Source organism: Anneissia japonica, unplaced genomic scaffold, assembly GCF_011630105.1.
Source record: "Anneissia japonica isolate Jap-2015-1 unplaced genomic scaffold, ASM1163010v1 scaffold287716_len795978_cov209, whole genome shotgun sequence".
NCBI classification, from domain to species: domain Eukaryota; kingdom Metazoa; phylum Echinodermata; class Crinoidea; order Comatulida; family Comatulidae; genus Anneissia; species Anneissia japonica.
This window is the reverse complement of record NW_022756589.1, coordinates 530188-545711: the sequence shown is the minus strand read 5'-3', so window position 1 is coordinate 545711 and position 15524 is coordinate 530188. Positions and strand designations below refer to the sequence as shown.

Genomic DNA, 15524 nt, shown 5'->3' with positions numbered 1-15524 from the left:
ATATTCTTCTCTGGCCCTGTGATGTGGAACTCTCTTCCCTCTACCATAAAAAATGCCCTCACTATCAATATCTTGAAACGTCACATGAAAACATCAAAATTGTAGATAAGTCTTTTTTTCTTGCTTAACGGGTCTAATTTGTATTAAGCTTTACTTTTTTAGTACTCGAGTACTCGCCATTCATATTTTGTTTTGTATTTCTTGGAATGAATTGAGTAAAGAAAATTGAAATATGTACCATTTCACTAAATTTCATGATCATCCATTCCTTAGTATTTGCGTGATCTTGCTAACAGTGAGACACGGTGAATACATAACCTCTTTTTGCGGAGGTAATGGTAGAAACACGCCCAGTCACTGGAAGCTGCCATAATGGTTTAATACCATCACGCGAAGTCAGTTTTTTAGGCCTTTAGGATTGTACCTATATTGATTATCATTATTATCATTCAGGGAGGAATACGTCTTAAAGGAGCTGTGTATGACTCTGATTCAACTAATAGCAATGATCTTGTGGACAAATATTACGAAAACATACTTTTTGCATTAGATGGTAAATGGAATTCCAAAAGGATAGTTGGAGTACAATCTGTGTAAGTTTGTGTATGTGGTGATGGTAGTTAGTGGTGATTATTACCGGTATGACGACGATACGGTAGCACTGGTGGGGTGATGATGGTAATGATGATGATGATGATGACGACGACGATAATTCAGATAATAACGAAAGAGACAATAGGCCTAACAATGATGGTGTGATGTTGCTGAACGCTGATGATACTATTATTATGATTAATATGACGATGATAATATTGCTGATGTGGTGGTCGTCGTCTTTTTAAATTCTTATAATACCCTCACAGCTGTCGGAACACATTGATTAAATGCATGGTTATACTTATTCACGTAGGATGGAGATTAAATATCGCGCGGGTTGCAAAACTGGTTACTATGGCAAAAACTGCATCACGTACTGCGTATCTAGGAATGACGAGAGGGGGCATTATACATGCAATCCGGTCACTGGCGGAAAGGTATGCGGTGAAGGATGGGAAGGTCCGAATTGCGACCACGACTACAACGAATGCCTCAGCGAACCATGCCTCAACAATGGCACGTGCGACCACGGCAAGAATCATTACACGTGCGTCTGCCCTTATGGGTGGGGCGGACATCAATGTAATTTATTGATGGATCCCTGCATCCAATCACCTTGCACGAATAGTTTATCTTGTCATCCTCTTGATGAAGGTGCTTCGTACAAGTGTACGTGCATACCTGGTTGGGCTGGTAAAGACTGTGATGTAAAATTGAACAGTTGCGTATCATCGCCTTGTCAGAATGGCGGACAATGTGTAGAAACACCTCATCATTGGTCGTGTAATTGCATCAATGGTTGGTCAGGGAAGGCATGTAACGGAGCGGTCAACATCAGGCTTCGAGATCAAATAAGAGATGACGTAAGTGGAAATTGGGAAATCCCCCGTTTCTGGTCTAGGACTAGTTTCTTTCGGATGTATTATGACGTTCGAAGATTTTGAATACAAATTTAAGTGTAAATATTCAGATAAAGTTTAATACACATTCCTCTGTTCCCCATATTTGCCATATACTATTATTGTTGTTATATTATTATTTTGTCAGCAATCTGGAAGTGGTCCCTGGTGGATTTCGTTACTGTTTGTCGCTATGATTGGTGCGGTAGTTGGCTTCCTAGCTTATAGATACAAGAAGTAAGACAAACATTTTAAGTCGCTGAGACTTATACTTTGCTTGCTGATTTTCATTTTTTATATTGATGATAAAAATGAAAACGATTCTAATGATAATGATATTAATATCACTCTCTCATTCTAATTCCTATATACATGACTTACCTTAATATTTGCTTGTTTCGTCTTACATCTGACCGGTAGTATTTAAACCGTTAGTAGCATAAGCGTTATTACCTGATGATGACGTGGGACACGTCGTTCATAAGTTTTATTTACTTTATTAGATGCATTAATGCATTTGCATTAATAATGATATTTATAATGACGATTACAATGATAATGATGACGACGACGACGATGACAATCATACCATATATAATAACTGTATATTAATGATAATGAATGATGATGATGATAATGATAATGATGATGATAATGGTGATGATGATGATGTCGATATGATAGGCCTAATGTTGATATAACATTATAATAATTATAATGTAAATCTTAATACACAATAGCCCAGTGACATCGATATGATGATCATATTGATGATGGTAATGATGATAATGATGATGGTGGTATAATAGGTCTGACGATGATATATTATCATAATAATCATATCTGGATGGCTTGCTGCGGGGCCATTGATAAAGGCACATTTTTGCGAAGGAGCCCCTCTAGCTTCTATTACCTCTCCAGTTTGGTGCCGTTCCCCTTCAGTGGAACTAACGGGGTCTCACAGGAAGGTATGGGGGAGATGGTTAGGCACAGCCTTCCACTCGCTATAAGCGTTCATGCTTCCATCTCAACTGCGACTGCAGGTGTAGATTATGTGGTTCCGCTGAGAATCTCCAGCGCGAACACCTACTACAATGTGAGTGGGTTGTAGGGGACTTTGTCTCCTTTGACGCTTCGGCTCTTCTAAATTTGGAGAGAGCGTTAATTGCTACCCTGCCACCAGGTTGGAAAAAAAAATAAAATAAAATAAAAAATAAAAAATAATAATAATGATTGATCCTTTGTCATCAGGTTGTTTTAGCTCTTTTCTTCCTGTGAAGAATGTATTCAATTTTTGAATAAAACGTTACACAATAAATAAATAATAATCATAATGATTAATACACAATAGTCAAGTCAATCACATGGAAAATAATTCCTGAATTAGTAGGTCTTAATTTTAATCAATTGTTCATCCACTAATCGAATGAAAATACTCTTCATTATTCCAGACGGAAAAGTAGGACGACGGAAGAAGAGAACCAATCCGACACAGTAACGTTCGTCACCACGAGTCAACCAGTCGTCGCATTTCATCGACGATCAATAGATTCTGATCGGACGTCGACGATATCACAAGTAGCGGCCAAAAAGATCGACGGCGAAGAGGATTCATTTACGGATCTCAACTCCATGGTGACAATGGAAAAGCTCAAGAAAATATCCGATGCAGAAGATGACGAAGAAGGACTAATAGGCGCTATTGGGGGAATTGAGGTCACCGACATTTATGAGGTTGAATAAGCGAGAAATGCCATCACATACACCCACACTATGTAAACGTCACATCCCACACTACCATTACTCATTACCATTATCAAATGCAGCCTGAATATTCAATCACATGGTTTAAAATTCAATTGGATTAATCTTGAAATTGAAAAAAACATCCGTCCTTGGCGTTGGGTGGAATGATACTTGCTATTATGATTTTTCTAAAAATATATATATTTCTTTCACACAGCAGGTGTTAGCATACGAGCATGAAGATTTGTCTGAAGAAGGGATTTGTCCGTTTAAACGGAGAGCCTTCAGTGTACCTACTTTAAAGAGAAATTACAAATCTTATTTATTATTTATTTTACTATACAGTACACCACCGGTTGGTGCAACTGTTTTGGTTCGGGCGAGATCGGTTTTAATCCTTTATGTATTTCGTTTGTGTCTTTGGGAAAGACACTCTTTCCACTGAGGTGTATAGATGAAAACCGATATAACAAAATATGATGGGAAGGTAAAATGGACTGTCTATGCAGGGGAGTGAAACCGTCCCCCACCCACATCGTCAATGAGGAGTCTGGGCTAAATCTTTAAAAAGAGATGGGCACTTAGACCTGTAAGTTAAGAACTTTGGTTTTGAACTAATATAAGGAATATAATAATATAGATTTACATAATTATGCATCTTATACATAGGCCTATAATTATATAGTTAAACGTATTTGTATATACACTCTAGGCCTACATATTACTTTTTCCTATAGGCTGTGCCTTTTGTATGTGGCGAATTTCGTATTTTCTGTTAAATGGGTGAATGAATGAATACTGGTACATTTTGATTCACTTTCCATATCATTTATTATCTATTTGTTATTTATTAAAGATTAATTGTATGTGGTAAATTATAACTTGCATCATTGCTTCAAACTAAGCAATTAATCCATCAAATATTAATTACGTTTGTTCCAGGTTAACATAGACAATACCTACAGTGTCTCTAGACTGTACAGTTACCATGCTGCATAAAATCAATCTTTGGCAAAGAATTACTTGATAAATATTTTCTCAATAAAAGCTTTTCATATCTTAGCTGCTACTGAGCATCCTTTTCCATTTTGTTTCAATCCAACTTTTATTGCAAACAATTTAAGATTGAATGCAAAAAAAGAATACCGACAAATATCCAAGATCTTCACCACCAACTGCACAAGCACTCCAAATTTTGCATTGCCCTTGAAACTGTAAACCATTTCAATTTGGTAAAGACATACACCAGGGGTGTCACAACTTGGAAGAAATCCCTTCCAGAAGATCTGGTTTAATTGAGCTTTCTTTTAACATATTTAATTTTATTTTTCTGCTCAATGTGATGCCCATCAGCACTGACTTCTGTGAGACAATTGACCTTTCCGCTAAGCCCCGCTCCTTGGATATTGTTGCTAAGGTCCTACAAGACGACAGTGTTAAAACATACGCGAACACGTGCATTTGCGGGACAACACGTGTGTTTGTGAGACGCGCGCGTATTCCTAGCGCTGTTCTGATTAGTCAGTTGATAAGTTTGATTGACACTCCGGAAAGGTCTATTGATAATAATGTAGTAAAATTGTGCAAATATTATGAATTTGCGGGAGATGTGTTACTTTCCAGGAGAATCTCGCTTGGTTGCCGGAGTGCGGTGGGAGGGACCGTTCCAATTTCCAGTAAAATCCTGTGACTCTTCCGGGAGACTTGGGGCCCCTGATACACAAACTACACCCTCCTGGATTGGGTCAGGTGATTGTTAAAGCATAATAGTGGTATTATAAGGACAAATTAATACCGTATTAACTATTAAGTACACTATGTGTTATAAAAAACAGAATTGCTTATTTAAAAACTAAAAATAAAATTAAGTTATAATTTTAATAAGACACAGACTGAAACAATATAATTTTTGCTGATTAACAGACTTTAATATGAAAATCCTTAAATATATTACCAGCCTATATGAAAAAAAAATAGGAACAGTATTATCTATTTACTGAAGGAAATATCCTTTTCGTTGTTTACTTTCAAAGGAACTTTCTGCTAAACCACGCCCCTTGGATATTGTTTCTGAACGTAAACGTACGTAAACACATGTGGGACACACACGTGTTGGTGGGACAAATGCGTGTTCTTAGCGATGTTCTGATTTGTTAGTTGTCAATTTTGATTGACACTCGGAAAGGTCAATCGAAAGGTAATAACTTAACATAATAAATATACTGCAGGTAAGGAATTCAAATACTGTATTATTTGTTGAAGTTTATAAACTGAACATGGTCTTGTTCACTTGCACCGAAACATTTTTTTTAAAAATCGTACTAGATGGAAAGAAGCTTTATAAACCAAGTTCCTTTGCTAGGCATAGGAAATGGAGCTGTTTCATCCAAAAAATGTGCGCACGTATTCCATTCCACTGTCCTGATTAGTCACTGTCCTGATTAGTCACTTTAATACACTCCTTAAAGGCTCATTCTGGAACCAAGTTGCCTAAAATATGTATAAAGATTTAAATACTTATACTCTGATGGATTCTTATAAACCTCAGCACTATAATACTGAAATCGAAGATCATCTGCAGAATTTTAAATAATTCCACTTCATATTGATACTTTGCTACAGGACTCAATATATAGATTTTTAAATGTTTAAATTGTTTGCCACCCTTACATTAAAAATGTTTGAAATCTTGAAAGAAAAATTACAATAATACTTGTATACTAATGATGCATATTTGAACAATAAATTCTACATTCCTTTCCACCTTCAAACTCCCTGCCGGCGCCAACATATATTCGGAAAAAAACATTTTCCCAAAATGAATATTTAGTTACGCTGTTACAGTTATGTTATTGTACCTATGTGATAATTATTACTTTAAGTATAATAAATTAAATTAATTTAATTAATATATAAGTGTAATTGATCATTTAATTGTTCAGAGTAATCAAAAAGTTTAATTGATCAGTTAATCAATTATCAAGTGTAATCAATTAATACTCAGGTGTATTGCATCAAAAAACAAAAAAATACATCCCTCAAGCCACACAACTCTCTGATTATATCTTAAGTTATACTATATGGAAATATTCAACTGCAGTGGATTGTAATATAGGTATAATATATCTGAACCCTTTTTTACTATAGTTTACTGATGTATCAAAACATGGGAGATATAAACACATTTTGGAATGTGAATCAAGGGATATGTGACCATCAAACAGAGTTAACCTTTCTATAAACTGCAGGTTCCTATTACCTACTGCCCTCTACAAACAGAATTATACAAATCTCATAAAAGTTGATATTTTAATCTTAAATCTTGGAGGCCAAAAGCAGCTGCAAATTTATGAGTTTAAAGATTTGAAATAATCAGTTCTTGTGTACAAAACACATTGTGACCACAGGGAATAAAACCAATTCTACAGGGCATGCTTTCTACAAGGTTCACACAAATATCTTAATGAATGACAAAGGTAATTCAAAATATGGCTGATATTGAATATGCTTAGATACCCAAGTCTCAAGTGATCATGGTGTGGAGTTACTTGCTTCTCCCCTAAGGGTCTATTTTGCGTCTGAGCTACCCGGAAAATCGGTACCAGCTACTCTTGTCTGTCCACAACAGAGGCTGTATGGTCCAGTACACTGGGGTAACCCCCCTTACCTAGTGTGTACTGGGTTCTTTAAAGTGCATGAGCCAAATTGTGTACACTGGGCCTACAGATTGTAGTCCTTATCTGAGAAAACTTGTTCAACCACCAGAACCATAGACGAGCATGACATTCAAACTTGCGCCGATATACAAAAGCCATCCAAAATCATCGATATCTTACATGAATTGTAGCTTGATATATACATAAATTTCAACGACGTCAAATTTATCAAAGATCCTAGTTATTACAAAATTGTTTTCAGAATTACAAACTTTAAACCAGTACTAGCTTTCATACGATATTACAGTAAACAGGTCTCATCATAGATGTACCTCTACCTCTACTCTCTCATGGACGCTCTCTTGCATGGGCGGTTAATAAAGCTGATTTGATTTATAATGAACCTGTGATGTAAATATTTGAGAAAAAATAGCTTGCAAAAAAATATACATCAACAGGTATGATTGCATCAATTTGAATAATTTGTTGCACGATAATTACCCTGAAAACTACTCTCACATAGTATGCCTATAGGATGCCACTAGCTACGCTACACACATATTACGCTAACTGAAGTTGCTACATGTTTGCTGCTACAGTTATCAGTGAATCTAATCAATGTATTTATAGTTATTATACAGATTGCGGTGACAATAAAAAAAAAAAAACAACGCGAGGAACCATAGAAAATTAAATTAAAACACTGAAATAGGTCAATAAATTGATTACCAACAAATTTATGGGTACAGGGCTGGGAAAAGAGCAAAAAAATAGCATTCAGCAGTCACACCTCACAGGGGAAAAATCATTTTTTTGGCTTCAGACAACCATTGTTGGGCTATATATACTGTACAGATTAACATATGGGGCTGGAGCCATTTTATAAAGATAATTTTTTCATGGTCAGAGGCACACTTTTCTATTCAGGCCTGTTAGGGTATATGCAAAAGAGCAAAGGAAAGATATTATTTTTTGTTATTTGGTAATAAAATAAAGTCAAATCTAATTATTTATAAATTATTGTTAATTCAATTTTCCCTCCATTTTTATTACCCAAATTTTAATTAATAATACTATCGTTATGTAATTAACAATAACAATTGATAATTTTTTAAATAAAAAAATCAATTTAAAAACCTTACAAAAAAATGAGCTAACCTTATACTTGAAAGAACAGTGGTAAATTTAGTGCACAGTATATTGGTTAGATTATTAGTTTTCTTTAAATTTCTATGTAAAAAATATGAAAATCATCATTTTTTTGGATAGGTTTTTTTTTTCACACCACAGTTTTTTTTTACCTTAATAGAACCAAAAACAAACAAAAAAATATCAGCTACATATGGTGACAATAAAAAGCTTAAATATTATACAGTATATTTGCCACAATCTGCTTTAGTATTTACATATACGACACTTTACTTTGTGACAAGTTGGTTCCTGTGTTTTTGTTGGTTACAACAATAAATTAATGATCGATCAGATATTTTCTAATAACATTTTTACAAATCTTTCAACAATTTGTTTTTTTTTTATTAGTAAAGGTCTGTCCTCACTATCAAATTTCATGTGACAAATGTGATATGCCCATATTTGTGTGTAATGACATCAACATGCCCATATTTGGTATCAACATGCCCATATATGGACACATCACACTAATTTGTCACAAATTTTGATATTGTGGACAAAGCTTAATACAAGACCTTCTGTTTGAACCACGATTAACTTATGACTGCTTTGCTGAGCTTAGCCTGCAATACCGCAAGAATTTGAAGACCAGATTTGTAACAAGATACCACAGATTACGAGCCAGCTGAGAACGGGCGATGAGTACACGCCATAAGATCACCGCTATGATCATGTTACACGTCCAGCGAATGTTACGCAACCTGTACGAGGAAATTCATGTAATTAGTTATGAAGTATAGTCAGCAAGTCTTACTGGTCATTATACGGGATTGTGTAATCGAGGAAAGAAACCGATAAGACATTTGTTTATCTAATGACTAAATATAAATTACAAAATCCATAATTGAGACAAAGTTGATAATGATAACTGCCAGTGTGACAAGGTCCATGCTGATAGCACAAATAGACTGGAATGTTGATAGTATATTTGCTAATGCTTAGCTTTATATGTGTGATGCAATCTTTAAGGAGGACTTAGGGTAATTGACAGGATACTAGCCTATGGATGACAAAGGCTCAAATGATTGCAATGGTGGCCACCATGCTAACATTCATTTTATTATAATAATGTCAAGTAAAGGAGGGTAAACATTTTGAGTTCTTAAACTTACATTTTAATGTGTCTCCTAGCCGCTGGAAGATCTGATAAGTTTTCATTTAGTACAAATTGCTTGGTACCGATGCAATAGTTCTCTAGGTAAGTAGGCCAATGAAGTGGTCTCACATCCAAAAAGAAAATCTAGAAATTCATGAATCAATGAACACAATTAATTAAACATATTTTATTCCACTATACATAAAAAACCCAACAAAACAGAACATGTCTTCTATATGAATAGGCATGGGATTTTGAAAAATATATGTTCAGCAGCTTGAAATGAAATTCTGAATGCAATAGAAATCAATATATTATAACAATGAACAAATTTGTCTGCTTCCAAAGATTACTTTATCAGAAGTTTCATTATTGTTAAAGGAATTTAAAATTGTGAAAGGCTTCTGATGGTACTTGAGATGTTGGGTAAGGTTTTTCCAGTGATATTGCTTCATAATAACCAAAGTTCTAATCATATATTCAATATACTTTATCTTGTATCTTATATGCAAATATTAATAATGAGCAATCTGTACAAGGCCTTTTTTCGTCTCCCAGATAAGAGCAACTCGGCATGGTTGGTTAAAACTGGTGGTAACCACTCAGTGCATGGTGAACAATGGACAGTTTTGTGCCCTAGCCCTAGTTCAATCACCTGCTCTCCATGTGAAATACAAGTTAACTATAGAACGCTGTTTATCGAAAAATATGTTTGGTCCACTGTATTTACTACATGTTTATGTGAAAATTAAATAATGCAGTAAACTTTTCTTTTTGGAAAAGATCAGAGGACTTTTTCCAACTATATTGCCAAATTCACTATTATAATTTATTTTTTATTTAGGTACACAGACTCAGGCTTGGCAATCTACAATATAATTACTGTATTATAATATGTGGCAATCACTTTTACAAGACAAACATATACACACAACAATATACATAAACTAAGTATCATTATTATCCTTAGTGGAGGTGCAAACACTGTCTCATGATGAATAATTGATAATACAGAATGATTGGCTTTCAGAGAAACGCCCACGGATCTCTTTGGGGCTAAGGCAGGATTAAACTGAAGCACTGGGACTGCCTCATGTCTCCAGCTCAATTTTTTTTTTACTCAACTAGAACCAATTAAATCAATCAATATATGACACCATTACAATAGCCTTTGCTAAAGGTGTTGCCATTCCAAAAAAAAAAAAAACATAAAAAAAAAAAAATGTTCTTCATGAGTTGTTTTACAGACATTTAAGCATAAAATTGATTTGGTGTTTACCTTTCTATCTTCCTCTGTCATTGATGACTGCAAGTGCTGTGAGTTTGTGTTTGTCCACTGCCAGTTGTTGGTAGTGAAAAATTCCAACATCTTTACCGCTTTCTGGATCTTGTCATATATTTTCATCATTCTGTAAATTATCAAAATTAGAAATGTCATTTTAGAGTGTCTTGATGTGTCTTGAGATATGGACAGCTGAAAGAAACGTTTCCTAGGCCACCTTCGAAATAAACAGGGACGGTAAGACTTGAATCACTGCAATTGAAGAGTGGACTAACCTTGGTTTTTGTCCGGTCATCCAGAGGTAGAAATCAATCATCATACTGGGTATCTTGGTGCCAACGGTGTTCCAATATTCACAGGCCATGCTAAAATTTAAAATCAACCATTCATTATATTTCTGAAAGCATTTTATTGTAACTACATAAATGCATAGACATTCACATATTGTAATGCAGTAATCAATGCTGGAAACAAATGTTAATGCAATTACAAATGCAGCTGACAAGCATTCATCATCATCATTAAAAGGGGCGGATTTGGAAATGGGGGCCTAGCCGGCCCTGGTCTCCTTTTTGGAAATTCTTTTAATTGCCCCCCCCCCCCCTTTGGGACATCTCAGAATCCGCCCCTGATTAAAGCTGTTCTTCTGCTGACATGGCGGAATGCAAGCATACTCAAGCAATAATAAACAAATATTTCCAAAATATAATTAAACATATAAAGGTATATTGTCTGTGTTTTGTTAACTATTTAAATAAATTTAAATATGTTATTAACATTCAATTCAATATCAGGTAACATTATTCTTGTCAATAGAGGCATGAATTGCCAACACTCATTGCAGTGGTGGATTCTTAAGGTAAGGGCCCTCACCCCCCTCACATAGAAGCAAAAGAAATTTTCAGATATGCATTCTGAACAACCACAATAGTGATGGTAACACCCCCAACCCTTCCCACTAAGTTTATGAAAGTACTACTTCGACATTAGTATACAATAAATATATAATATATCTATTACAACAGTTTTTGGTTTCTAAAGAGACTTATTTCTGCAAATTCCCAGGGACTAAATAGAAATGTAAAGACTTGCTTACTGGCTTTGTGTGAAGCAAGCTCTTGGTCGCCTAAAAGATTTCTCCAATGGCGTCTTCAGATAATATATAGGTATGTCCTCTGAAGAAAAAAATGAATCACTATCAGTAGGATCAGTATAAAATTATGATTAATCTTTAATACAGTAAATATTGAAGTACTGGTAGAGCAGCCTTGAACATCTGAACTAAATAAGCCCTCTTGTAGTTTAAACTACACATGTTTATGTCAAAGCAAATTAACAAATAAATCATGGATATATAGAGTTTGAAGTGCGCATGCCCATATCCGAGGTCAATCAACATTAACCTATATTGTGTGCATGTTTATTTAAGTCAATTGACCAGGTTATGGACTTATTATCATAAATATTATTAAGTTTGAAGATTAGTTTCAGTATTTGGCTATCATATAAATATATTTTACAGAAGTGCAGACAGCAGAATAATAGCATAAGAATGGTTTTTTTTTAAACATGTAAACCTTTGACATTTGCAAATCAATATTAGATCATTACAAGGTTTGTTATACCAAATGATTCTTTCACTATGTGTATATCAGACATTTAAGCAATAGATTATTTATAAGCATCTAAACCTAATGTTTTAACTGAATGTACGCACAACAGAATTGATGTGTAAATGAAAAAAATCATGTTCATTGTTTTCTTCAATGTATCTGTGTGTAGCTTGGATAATGCAGTTAACTGGTTTAAACAATATATAAATAAAAGATAATAAATTAAGGAAGTTGAATGTACAACTAACTTTTTAATAGCAGTATGCCAGGCTGCTGCTACCATCATATTCACTACGTAGTCGACTGGTGAAATATCTACAATGGCCTCTGTATCTCCCTTCATACTCCGCAGTAACCCCTTTCCCGTCTGTAAGAGGAATAAGCAGATTAAACGTTACATTTTCTCGTCTAGAATACTTTGCATCTCTGTGAAACAGAACAAGTCGCTCATACTGTACTTCTTAATATTAATATAATTTGTAATCTAAAATCAAATATTAAATGAATTTATACTACATCTTTTACTTTAGAGTGATTAATTAATGAAAATTCATTAAATGTAATTCCATATAGGAGAAATGGTTTAATGGCATACTGTACTTAATAAATGCAATACTCACTGCAATGAATAGTCCACTGGGGCCGTTGAAGTTGTCAATCCAGCCCTAATGAAAGAAAAGGCAGTTAATTTATAACTTGAGCAATCATTATATCTATCAATCTTTCCATCTACTTAGGGATCACTCAACCAAGCAATAGGTTAACATCATGTTATCAATATTAAGGACAGACATACTGAATATTAAATATTCTTACTGTTTTTTAATAGTCTTACATTTTTGGATAATACAGAGATATGCGTTAATAATATTTTTAAAAAAATGGATTTCTCCCCTATAATATTATATTGGTGATATTCAATTATTTAATCTTTCATGAAAAAAAGTCTAGCCCCAAAAAAATTACCGACTGTAAATATAAAAAAGGAAAAGAGTTTTAAAGTAATTTAGTCTGAAAGAACATTCTGTTCTGTAGCAACTATTACAAAGAGAACGGGATTTACCTGGAAGGGTTCTTTCCATGCTGCTCCAACTATAGATGGCCTGACAATACAGACAGGCAGATTTTCACTTTCCTTTAGCAAAACATGCTCAGCGAGTGCCTTAGTGAATGTGTAAGTGTTTGGCCGTTTACCAATCATTTCAGGAGTAATCGCCAATACCATCTCTTCGGACATCCATCTATATCAAAACATAATTGAATGTTTGAGATTTAATGCATCAATATTATCGAAATACTTGCAAAAGTGATAGACTATGTTTGTTCGTTCATTCATTCTTACCAACCGTAATGAATATTTTTAATGAAAATAAAATTTTAGTTTTGGCCTGAAAAACACATGCACAGCATGTCCAAAATTCTTGAAAAAGACTGCATGTGACCAACTAGCCAATAGCATTTCAATAAACATACTTAATAAATTTCCAATCAGGCTTCAGAAGGTTACTTAACTGAAACTTCTTTTACTCGCCTCATCATTGACCATATCAGAACTAAAATGACTAATAGTCTACACAGGGATAGTATGGTTGGATATATGCAAAGAATTTTAATCGGTGGACCAATGTAGCATTTATGAAAAACTTTACTTTGTGACTGCATTGGCTGGTTTCAGTCTTATTTGTAATACCAGAAATAATTAATTTTCAGGAATAAACAAATAGATGAGCATGGGTTTCTGGGAGCATCTTGGACCTCATAGTCATCTCTGTGTACATAAATGACGCTGCAATATATATTGTTCATCAATGTAAACAACTCCTCTATGCTGAAGATTGTTCCATCTTATTTACCCATTTAAATTCAAACACCAACGCAACTAAATGAAGTCATTCCTTAAACGTAATGACTGGCTGTTCTACAATGTCATCAGAAGTACAGTACTGTACAAGTGACACCTAAAGGTTTTTTAAGATAAAATTACTTGGGTCGGGATATTGGATATCATCATGCCCATATAAATAAATTTGAAAGTTTGATGTTTCATGTTTCTTGTTGAATGGTTTTTAATGATATTATATTCTAATATGACCACAACATAAGGAAGAACACTTCGTCAATTACAAAGTTCAGACCCATATACATTTATATTTCCTTAGGTCTAAATCATAAGGTAGTCCGCTCTATAATCAAATTTCAGGAAATTATACGTTTTATGCATGCACCAACACGGAAATTTCGTTTTATGTTGAATGGTCTTCTTTAAAAATATTAGTCTAATATGAAAACAACATAAGGAAGTTCATTATTATTATGTTCAATAGATAGTACAGAGAATTACGGTTGTTTATCAAAATCATTATACACGTGTTAAATCCAATTAAAAAAATAAATAAATAAATAAACAAATACGTTTTCAGTGTACACGCTGGCTTGGAAGGATTAACCTAATAATCTTGTTAATAATGCGGTTCTAAAATTAATTTTATGACCACAACTTTTAAGTTGTAACTTCAGGAAAAATAATAATGCATTTTTGTTATACTGCCACCAGCTGGGAAAGTAATTAAATATACATAAATGTCTTCTGTGATTGGTTGATTGCTAATATTTCAGTGCTTAGTGGTTGGACAGTCGGATATAATGTGCAACTCTCATAATAATTTCATATTTCGAAAAATTGTTTGGAGTATATGATCACGTTCCATGATAGATTACATCCACAGGGTGCCCTTAAGCCAAATTTCAAAATTGAATAAACTGCATTTTCCCGATTCACGACAGATTGAGTAGATTAGGCCTGGTTAAAATGTAAAAATTTAAGATTTTATTTTTAAATCACAGAAATTCACAAATTTATAGTACATTCTCGACTGTCTTGGAAATGCGGACCTTATCAAATTTGGTTGGGTGTGTTATACCATGGAGGTATTATTGAGAAGGAGATCACTCGGCAAAGCTACGCGCACGCAGCGCTATGCAAGTGAACCAAGATCAAAGTTGCCGCAGCGCGTAAAGAACGTTTGCGCGATGCCTTTGAAGTCCCATGTGTTCCCCGCCATCAAATTTTCAGCAGGCATAGTTGACCAAAAAATTGAACATGACGAAATGGAGAGCACATTATTTTCTCAATGCGCACTACATACTGTCAATCACTATGGCTGCGCAATCTTTTCTATTTTGAAGCTGATACATTTATCTCTCATAAAATATCAAACATATTAATATTTTCAACCAAGAAAAGTTTAGAATTTAATGGAACATTTACATGACCTATAAAAGTATAGTATATTTCAACTTCAATTTTCATAAATTGGCCTAAATTCGCCAATTCTAATTTTAACAGATATTAATTAATAAATGATTAAGGATTATAATAAACTAAGTCATTTTAGGGTTAACGAGGGTTAACTATTCGAAAAATGAATCCAAAATCTGAGTATT

At 34.1% G+C, this 15524-nt stretch overlaps 2 protein-coding genes across 2 annotated transcripts in view; one reads left to right on the top strand and one right to left on the bottom strand.

The window, feature by feature from the left end:
* The window catches only part of LOC117124257 (delta-like protein 1), an 8880-nt gene extending 4569 nt beyond the window's left edge, over positions 1-4311 (top strand). Inside the window, exons 3-6 of the mRNA XM_033270412.1 lie at positions 454-593; positions 911-1460; positions 1645-1733; positions 2948-4311. Of these exons, the coding sequence (XP_033126303.1) occupies positions 454-593; positions 911-1460; positions 1645-1733; positions 2948-3239 (1071 nt within the window). The 3' untranslated portion in view covers positions 3240-4311. The remainder of the gene's footprint in view (positions 1-453; positions 594-910; positions 1461-1644; positions 1734-2947) is intronic.
* An 834-nt stretch (positions 4312-5145) lies between these two features.
* LOC117124256 (fatty acyl-CoA reductase 1-like) overlaps positions 5146-15524 on the bottom strand; it is a 19447-nt gene continuing 9068 nt past the window's right edge. Inside the window, exons 6-13 of the mRNA XM_033270411.1 lie at positions 13144-13321; positions 12701-12745; positions 12329-12447; positions 11564-11662; positions 10743-10832; positions 10465-10594; positions 9202-9329; positions 5146-8790 (exon numbers count right to left, since the gene is read on the bottom strand). Coding sequence (XP_033126302.1) covers positions 8628-8790; positions 9202-9329; positions 10465-10594; positions 10743-10832; positions 11564-11662; positions 12329-12447; positions 12701-12745; positions 13144-13321 — 952 coding nt within the window. The 3' untranslated portion in view covers positions 5146-8627. The remainder of the gene's footprint in view (positions 8791-9201; positions 9330-10464; positions 10595-10742; positions 10833-11563; positions 11663-12328; positions 12448-12700; positions 12746-13143; positions 13322-15524) is intronic.